Source organism: Haliaeetus leucocephalus, unplaced genomic scaffold (assembly GCF_000737465.1).
Source record: "Haliaeetus leucocephalus isolate CR32 unplaced genomic scaffold, Haliaeetus_leucocephalus-4.0 Scaffold1000, whole genome shotgun sequence".
Lineage (NCBI taxonomy): Eukaryota > Metazoa > Chordata > Aves > Accipitriformes > Accipitridae > Haliaeetus > Haliaeetus leucocephalus.
In genome coordinates this window covers 2,306,121-2,315,481 of record NW_010973436.1, presented here as the reverse complement: position 1 = coordinate 2,315,481, position 9,361 = coordinate 2,306,121, and the positions used below count along the sequence as shown (strand labels likewise).

The 9,361-nt window shown below is 54.7% G+C and overlaps 1 protein-coding gene across 1 annotated transcript in view; it reads right to left on the bottom strand.

Moving 5' to 3' along the window:
* Positions 1–5,310: 5,310 nt before the first annotated feature.
* Positions 5,311–9,361, bottom strand: part of PIM1 (Pim-1 proto-oncogene, serine/threonine kinase) — a 5,079-nt gene continuing 1,028 nt past the window's right edge. The window contains exons 4-6 of the mRNA XM_010584620.1: positions 8,639–9,005; positions 7,779–7,955; positions 5,311–7,493 (exon numbers count right to left, since the gene is read on the bottom strand). Coding sequence (XP_010582922.1) covers positions 7,336–7,493; positions 7,779–7,955; positions 8,639–9,005 — 702 coding nt within the window. The 3' untranslated portion in view covers positions 5,311–7,335. The remainder of the gene's footprint in view (positions 7,494–7,778; positions 7,956–8,638; positions 9,006–9,361) is intronic.

Below are 9,361 nucleotides of genomic sequence, written 5' to 3'. Positions count from 1 at the left end.
GCCGCCGGGGGGGAAGGGGGGCGCCCCCATTGGGGGGAAAGCCGTGAGGCGCAAGTGGTCACCCCCTGAATAAACGGGGATAAACTGAGAAAAAACCCACAGATGTCACAAAACCACAAACTTCCCAGGCAACGTGGGACCCTGACAGCCCCCAAGGCGCTGCCATCCCTCTCATGCTCTGAGGAGAAATCCTACCACAGAGGGTGGCCGGCAGCCATGGGGCCTTGATGGCGCCAGGTGTGGGCAGAGCGGGACATGGCTGCTGTCACTGGCCTTCCTGGGCTGTGGGGACATGGGGACCTCCTGCTCCTGGGGGGGAAACGTGTGATGGCCCCTGCCTAGTGAATTAGCAGCTGCCTCTCATGGTCAGGCCGCCAGCATGGCCGTGCCCCACATGAGTCCGTTCCTCATGAGGTGCCTCAGTTTCCCCTGTTTGCAAAGGGCAGGGAAATGGCAGGAGGGGACCTGGGTGTCCCTCGGGGTGTCTCAGGCATTGGGGTCATTGGAAAAAAGGGATAATTGTCACCCCCAGCTCAGCCTCCTGGCTAGGGTGGACACAGAGGGCTCTCGCCATCCCCTCAGGGTTGGATCCCGTCTTGGCGGGATCATGGCTCCTGCCAAGCACTGGGGGAGAGGATTAGAGAGTCTTTTGGGACCCAAGAGGGTCGGGAGCACTCAAAAAAAAAGGGAACAAAAATTAAAAAGCAGGCACATTTCTGTAAAACCAGCCTGTTGTGGGAGGGCAGGGCTGACAGCAGAGGGCGGCACAGGCTCATGGCTGGCGCCTCACTGCAGGGCCTGGCCTGGCACCTGGGTGCTTTGCTCTGACCCAACCTGTTACTGCTCTTTCCCTCTCCGTCAGCTGCTCTTGAGGTACAGGGAAATATTTCGGGGGGTAGACGGAGCCCAAGCCTGTGGCAGTGAGCCCAGGATCTCTGTTAGCTTTCGATTCTGAACGAGAACGAAAGCTGAGAGAGAAGAGTCAGTTCCTTTTCCCATCTTGAAGCTGAAGTGGAGAAGGGAAACTTAAGAACTGGCAAAAATAGAGCATTTTGAGGTACCCAGCTGCAGGGAGATCACTGCCCTCCTAGTCAGGAGGTGCGGTGTTGGATTACCAAAATTTCCAGAAAGGAGCTGGGGTGGAGGAAATCCAGGAATTCCACCCCATCCAGGGTGGAAACGCCGCTTCTTCCACCCAGAGTTAAAAACCTGTGGGCTACAAGGTGTGACTAACAGGGTTATCGAAAATCACTTCATCCCGTAACATGACTGCAAACTCTGAGAAATGGAAACTATCCCACATTGGAGCGGGACCTCTTGGTGTCAGTGGGAGGCTGAGCACACCAGAGAGTCTGTCCATCTGTCCTAGAGTCCCTTTCAGCATCCACGCATCCCTTTGGATGACTGCCATCCCCTCTGTCTAGGCAGGGTGGGTTGGCTTTGCTGTTCCCTCTCAGCCTGAGGGATAGGTCCTCCTTGGAGGAGTTTTCCCTCGCACTTTTCGATGGCAATTCACACATTTTCTCCTGCTTCATTTATTGGCTTTATCAAAGACTTTGTTTGGAAACACCCTGCTAGAGAGACAGTTAAGTGACCCCTCCACCCTGGCAAGGGAATGTGTCTCACTGTCTCCGCTCTGGCTACATCCTGCTCCTCTCCCCAAAAGGAGAGAAAACCCACCCGGAGGATGGGGGAAAAGGATCGAAATCCAAGTCCTTGGCATCCACGGCTGTGCTTCAATTGCCGTCAGGTCTCTGCTGGCAACAGCAGGAGCCAACCTGGGCCAAATCCAGCCAAATCTATGTGCTTTGGGGGGAATATACACACACCCATGCACACATACAGAGATGCTACAGCGAGCAATCTACTACGAGTAGTAGCCTGGCACCAAGATTACGGCTGCTGTGGCACATCCGTGCCATGCGGTTGGCAGCGTGGGGGTGGTTTCCGTTGGGGTTGGTACCGACAGCTTACGAGGCCGCGCGCGTGTGCCAGGGGGGCCCAGCCCTGCTTGCCCATTTCGGGGGGAGGGCGGGGGGAAGATGAAGAATTTCGGCAGGGGTTGACCTGAAATGACATTTTGCCGCTTCTGTTTTTCTCACAGCTTTCGCAGCGGGGTGAGATCTCAGTCCCTGCAAACCGCTCGCCCTTCAAATACACACGCGTGCCTGTGTGTCATTTCAGGTTAACTGAAGTGGCTGCTTCAATTTGAAACAGGAGCTGTTGTTTCACTTTTGGGGTTGCTTAACCCCCTCCTAACTGTAATAAACATGGTGATTAAGGACACAGAAATAGTACCCTGGAGGAAGGGGACCAAAAGCTTGGAAAAGGATGAAAGAAACACTCTGATTACCCCTTTTAAAAATATGTTTCTTTAGCTGAAGCTGCTAAATTTGACTCAACTTTACACACTGGAAAGGTTTTGCGGTTGTGTTTTTTTTTTAACAGTGAATAAAGTGTTTTTTCCTCATAAAAACCCCCACCAACTCTCAGGCCGAGTGATGCAGTTTCGATGTGTCATGGAGGCAGGGTTAGTGCAGATCCCACTCTCAGGAAGTTTGGTGTAAACCCCAAAACAAGACTCTGGTCTCAAGTGGGGCTCCAGGTGCTTGAAACCAGCACCTGGCCCCCCTCACCATCACAGCCGTGGGGTTTTTCTTTAGAGGAGGTCTGGGAAGGGACATGTTTCACCCCAGGTTCATGCTGAGAGGGTGCAGGGCTTTGGTCTCAGCTCCTGGAGGAGTAAATCCCCTGCCTGGGGGATGTGGGGACATTGGGGGTCTGAAGCTGGCAGCACCTCTGCAGCCGGTCCCAGCCCAAGAAGAGATAGGGCAGGGAAAGGCAGGCAAGCCCAAGCTCCACCGCAAAAGATCTCCAGTGAGTTGGGGCAGCGTGCCTCAGTTTCCCCACATGCCCTATGGAGATAATGTTATTGCCACACAGGCCGTCGGCAAAAAGCATTCGGAGACTGACTTCCACAAGGATTCATTACTAGGGAGCTGGAGCTGTGGGACACCTGGTTTGCTGATAATTCACCTTGTCCTAGGGCAGGTGTTTAAAATAGCTCCTGTGACTCACTGTGCCGAGAAGGGCCAAAGGGTTTCAGACGCTGCCTCGGGGGCAGCTGGATGTTTTCCTTGCGACGGGATGTGGGGCGAGATGCCACCTCCAAGTCTCCAGCTCTTCGGGTCCCTGCGGCGAGCCTGGCCCCCGCTTGCTCGCCGGAGTGGCTTTTCTCCTCAGCGCTCATCTGCGTTTTTCCAGCTGTGGCAGACATTTGGCTGTTGCTCATCTCCCATTCCCAGAAGGGGATGTGGAAAATATAAACGTCCCTTTTGCTGTGGTTCCAGGCTCCCTTGGCCAGTCCTTCCTGCAACACCAAGCACCTTAGCTGGGGATGGATGTGTACAGGATGAGTGCTGGCCCTTTTCAAGTCCTTGGTCATCCATGGGACTCCAGTGCTCCCAGAATGGGAGGTCCAACAGCCTGAAATCTCATTCTGGTCCTACTTCATTGGTTTTTTTCCGCTTTCTGAATTGCAGGTACTTCCCCTGCTGACACTGGGGAGCAACAAAAAGTTGTGAAAGGGAGGTGGGAGAGCCATGCTGGCTCCAAATTGCTTCCCATTGGATAACTCCTGCATCTTCATCCTCTCCTATCATACCCGATGGCCCCAAAGGGCAGTGAACATAGAATCATATAACCATAGAATCATTTAGGTTGGAAAAGACCTTCGAGCTCATTGAGTCCAACCATCACCCATGCCCACTAAACCATGTTCTGAAGTGCCTTGTCTACACGCTTTTTGAATACCTTCAGGGACGGTGACTCAACCACTTCCCTGGGCAGCCTGTTCTAATGTCTGACAATGCTTTCAGTAAAAAAATTTTTCCTAATATCCAACCTAAACCTCCCTTGCCGCAACTTGAGGCCATTTCCTCTCGTCTCCAGCCACCTGACAGATGAGACCAGCACCCACCTCACTACAACCCCCTTTCAGGTAGTTGTAGAGCAATAAGGCCTCCCCTCAGCCTCCTTTTCTCTAGACTAAAGAGCTCCAGTTCCCTCAGCCGCTCCTCGTAAGACTTATGCTCCAGGCCCCTCACCAGCTTGGTTGCCCTTCTCTGGACACGCTCCAACACATCCCTCCCATCAAGGAGAAATGAAGGGTCAAAAGGCCTTTTCCTTTCCTCCAGCCCCTGTGTGCAGTCCCCGTGCCACGATGAGACAGTGATGGGCATCATGGAGGGGAGCAATGGGCAGCTGATGCTGCAGCTGCCCATCTTCAGGTCTCCGATCACATCTACTGTGGTCCTTTCCCCATGGCAGAGGACTGGAACACGAATCTGGTGGCTCTCAGCCTTGTGAAGGTATTACTGCACAGGAAGGTTGGTGCACAGGGGATCAAACATGCACCGATCCTTTTCCAATACCCAAACCTTGGATGCACCCAATCACCCTGGCAGGACAAGATGGTACCTGGGCAGCAGGATCTTGCTGGGGGACATGATGGCACTGTTCCCCTCCTGCAGCACAAGCCCAGTGGGGACAAAATCATCAGCAACAGGCGGAAACGAAGTGACTATCAGCTCCACAGCCCCGTGCCGGACCTGCTCAGCCTTTCTGCGGCGAGTTTTCTAAGAAACACGACAGCAGTTAGCGAGCGTTTACGGGAAGGGTGGGCCGAGCTCAGCCTGCAGCCGGGGCAGCTGTGATAGTGTTTCGGTGGTGCCGGCGGGGGGGGGGACAGTGGCTGCCTGAGGGGCTTGGGCTCCTCGCGGTAGCAGGCAGCGTGGCAGAGAGGTTTGCTTTCGTGCAAGAGCAGTTTCCCGGATGGTCCGGGGAAAAAGCGAGAGAGGAGGTTAAATACAAACCACATCTCAAAATAGGCCTAAACTTTGAAGGCGTTTGGAGCTGTGCTTCCTGCTTCTAGCAGCCTCAAGGAGGAGATGAAAGATGCAGCTGAGTTTAAAAAAAAAAAAAAGGGCAAAAAAAAAAAAGGCAAAACAAACCAAGTTAACACTTTCTGCTGAAGGCAAAGGCACAGCAGTGACACAGCACACCAGGTCACCCCACAAGGCTGGAATGTGGCTCCAGGACCCCCCATTCCCTCGGATAGCAGCCCCATGGCTTGGAGAGTGGTACTGCCAAGCCTGGGGTAAGCCAGGGAAAGGAACCGCTCCCTGGGCATGGGGGTTTTAAGCGAGAAAGCTCTGGGGCAAGTCAAGGAAAGGATGGTTCTGTTGTGTCAGATCTGGCCGGGGGACTTGCAAAGTAACCTGCAGAAAGGGAAACGTGCCCCTTCCTTGGAGCACACAGCAGCAGGTGCTCCACGAGGTCAAGCAGGAACAGAGCTTTAAAATTTAGCATGTTAACTTAATTAAAAAAAAACAATCCCAAGCAAAAAAAAGAAAAAAAACACAAACCAACACCCCTGAAGCCAAAGCGCCGCAGAGCTGGGAAGTGGGGTTTGACAGTTTGGAGGGTAAAAGCTTGAGCGAAGCGTTACTGCTGCTGACTGATAGCGACCGACTTCTCGCAATCCGAAGATCGACTTCCTCTCACTCTGCGTTCGCCGCAGCCGAGCTGGAGGTGGGGACAGCCCGCTGGCGGCTTTCTTCACCCACCGGCACCCGGCATGCAACACCCGCTCCACGCCAACAGAGCCGGAGCAACAGGATCTGCCTTACCAAAATTTAATTTGGCTGACAACATCCGGTGTTTCGTAAGGTTGCTTTGATGTTTGTTTATTCGCCATCCCCAGCACATGCTCCACACCAGCCTGCGGATGAATGGAAACGAAAAGGGCTCCACACCCCTTTGATCTCTCCCAGGAGACCTGCCAGGAGCAGTCGGTGCTGGAAACACCCCGCAGAGGGATGGATCCAGCCGTCCCTGTGGTGCTTTCGGCTGGCTGGTCCTGGTTAATACCGCTTGGCAAGCCTTTGGGTGGGATCTTTGGAGTTAGCGTTGGCTAGAGACAAGCCGGCAGTCCCCACAGTAGCCATGGTGTGGTCACCAGTATCCCGTGTGCTCGCAGCATCCTTCATCCCACCCCGCAATAAAGGGATGTCTCCATCACATCAAGTGGTTTGTTTTTATTTAAAACCGCATAAAAAAAATAAGATTTCTGAATTCCCCTGTACAATATTAACTATTAACAAAAAACCCGCCGGCTACACACTTGGTTACATGTACAGACTCGACAGCGCGGACAGCCCGGGCCGGCTCCCCCCTCCCCAGCCCCAAACAAGACACCCGTGGAGAAAACCAAAACTCATCTGCAAACTGAGATCTGCACGTGGCAAGGAAACAACAGCAGCCAGAACTATGTACACAGACAGCTGGGGAGCAGGCAGCCGCTCCGCACCTCCACCAGACATCCAACAGAAACACTATGGGCCCGGGGATGGACACAGGACAGACATGGAAGGAAGACCCGAATGGAAAACCGGGGGATCAGCAGCTGTAGAAGCAAGGCGTGGGTTGGAAACCCACATGAATTATAAATAAATAAATAAGTTATCCTACCGGCTAGAACTCTTTCTTTAAAAAACAACAACAAATTCATGAAAATAAATTAAAAACAAAAACTGGAAAAAAGAAAAAAGGTAAAATGTTAACACTATTAACAACTGTACATCAAACTTTGCTCCTATATAACTTTGTACACATTTACAGCTCTGTTGGTTTGCATTGTTTGTGCATTCATGAGGGCACAGGGAAGCAAAGAACACCAGAAAATCCACGCGAAACGAAGGCACAGGAGGCAAGGCATCGCCCGTTTGGCTCCCAAGTGTCTTCTGACCTGTTTTCTTTTTGAAAAGGGAAAAGGAACTATATACCCAGGCAAGTCTTGGAAAAGCAGCAGTGTAGGAAAATTCAAGTATTTCCTCCAGCATGGCCCAGATAGCAACTGAAGGCACTCGAGTACGGTGACAGCGGAGAAGAGACAGCCATTTGGCCGCAGTACCTGCCCTCCACCCCAATCAGCCTTCCCCTGTCGAAGCTTTTCTCTCAATAAGGTCTCCGATCCTCTCGCGGTCCCGAATTCAGCAGGTCAGGAAGACACTTGGAAGCTTCCAAAACCAGAACCAAAACCAAAACAAACAAAAAAATTTACTGGCAAAACTTCAAATGAGGCAGGGTCATTCAGATGGAGTCCAGGACAGCTGGGTTGGATGGTGGCCACCAGCGCTTGGAAGACCAGGTCTCCATCCCAGCTCCAGGACAAGATGTGCGTGTTCCCATCTGATGATCCCTGCTCAGTGCTACGGTCACGAGGAAGAAGTCTGGTCTTCTTTGCTTCTTATGGCCAGGAGAGGCGTGGAGCTGTTACTTGCCAGGCTCCTGGATCAAACTGTGCAGGTGGATCTCTGCTGTCTCCTGAGGCAGGTGAATGCCTTGCAGCCAAGGATGGTTGAAAATGTCTTCCAAAGATGGCCTGTCTGAGGGGCGCATGGACAAACACCACCTGATGAGATGCTGGCACTCTGGGGAGAGAAACCAGAAACTGCCAGTCAGTCAGAGAAGGCTCTTGTCCACCTGGTACCACTGTCCACAGTGCCCAGGCCATGCTGGGTGTGCTCAGAGCTGCACCCAAACCTCCCAATTTATTATCCATTTTGGAGGACAGCAGGATGGCAGGATATGTGCCACCTCCTCCAGCTAACCATGGGAGATCAACCTCCTCCACAGCTGTAAGAGCGGGATGCTCATGTGCCTGGTGCCATCTCCCAAAACTCGTTATCCCCCCCGCCACAAAGTCTGGTACCCACCTAGCGACACCCGCCGTCGGAAGAAGAGCTGGCCCTGGATGATGTCCTCATCCTGCTCGAAGGGGACATCCCCGCAGACCATGTCGTAGAGCAGCACACCCAGGGACCAGATTGTCGCTGAACGGCCGTGGTAGCGGTGGTACCGGATCCACTCCGGTGGGCTGTATACCCGTGTTCCTACAGGATACCCGTGGAGCTCGTCAGGCAGATGCTGCCTGCTCCCAGATCCTCGTCCGAGCATCCCCGGGGATGCGGGGGCTGCACCGGTGGCGGGGGGGACAACACAGTGTGACCCGCCGCCCCCTCGTCACCACGTGACTCTTGTTTACAAACTTTGGGTTGTAAAAAAAAGCCGCCGGTGCCGGAAGAGGGCAGCACGGGCCCAGGGAAGGCCCAACCGTTACATGCAAAAAAAAGAAAAAATCCACGGGTGGGGAAAAACCACGCCTTTCCCCCCCCCTCCGCCTTGGCCAAAAAAAAAAAAAAAAAAAAAAAAAAAAAAAAAAAAAAGGCCAAGGCAAACAAGGGGAGCAGAGCAGCCCAAGCCCTTCCGCGCCTGCAAACCAAACCAGCCGGCGCATGGGCTTTGCAACCCCCCCTCTGCTACCCCCACGGGTGTTTGTTTTTGTCGAGCTGGCTCCCCCCGCCCCAGCCCCGGGCAGGGTGGGTGGCGGAGACTGTCGGCAGGGCCGGGAGCCGGCTCCCGTTTCACAACATCCGCCCTGCGCCAAAAAGCAACTTGGCAGCCAGCTGAATAATGAATTCCTCCCCTCCCCGCAAAGGGGGGAACCTCCAGTGCCTGGCCAGGCTGGGCCATACAATGCCCGGTACCGGGAGCATCCCCCCGGGTGTGGGCTCACCGTCAAATTCGGTGTAGACTGTGTCCTTGAGGAAGGTGCCGGAGCCGAAGTCGATGAGCTTGAGCTCACCGGTGGCGAGGTCGACGATGATGTTCTCGTCCTTGATGTCGCGGTGCAGGACGCCGCAGTTGTTGCAGTGCCGCACGGCCTCCAGCACCTGGCGGAAAAGCCCCCTCGCCAGCTCCTCCGACAGGGACCCCCGTTCCGTGATGAAGTCGAAGAGGTCCTGTGATGCCTCCGGACGCTCCAGCACCAGCACGAAGCTGTCGGGCAGCTCGAACCAGTCGAGGAGGTGGATGACGCCGTGGAAGCCGGAGCCCACCTTGTTCAGCAGCACAATCTCCAGTGGCACACGGGTGCCACTGGGCTGCGGGGGGACCATGATGCTGTCAGTGGGGCTGATGCTGTGCTGGAGGTCCAGTAACCCCTGCCTGGGAAGCTCTGGTACCCCCCTGCTCGGCCCCACCGGTGCCTGGGAATCCCCCCTGCTTGGGATGCTCCAGTGCCCCCCTGCTCCTGCTCAGCCCCACGGGTGCCCAGGCATCCCCCCTGCCCAAGGGATGCTCTGGTGCCCCACCCGCCTGGCCTACTGGTGCCTGGGCACCCCCCCTGCCCAGGGGATGATCCGGTGCCCCCCTGCCTGGCCCTACTGGTGCCCGGGCATCCCCCCTGCCCAAGGGATGCTCTGGTGCCCCACCCGCCTGGCACACTGGGGCCCGGGCA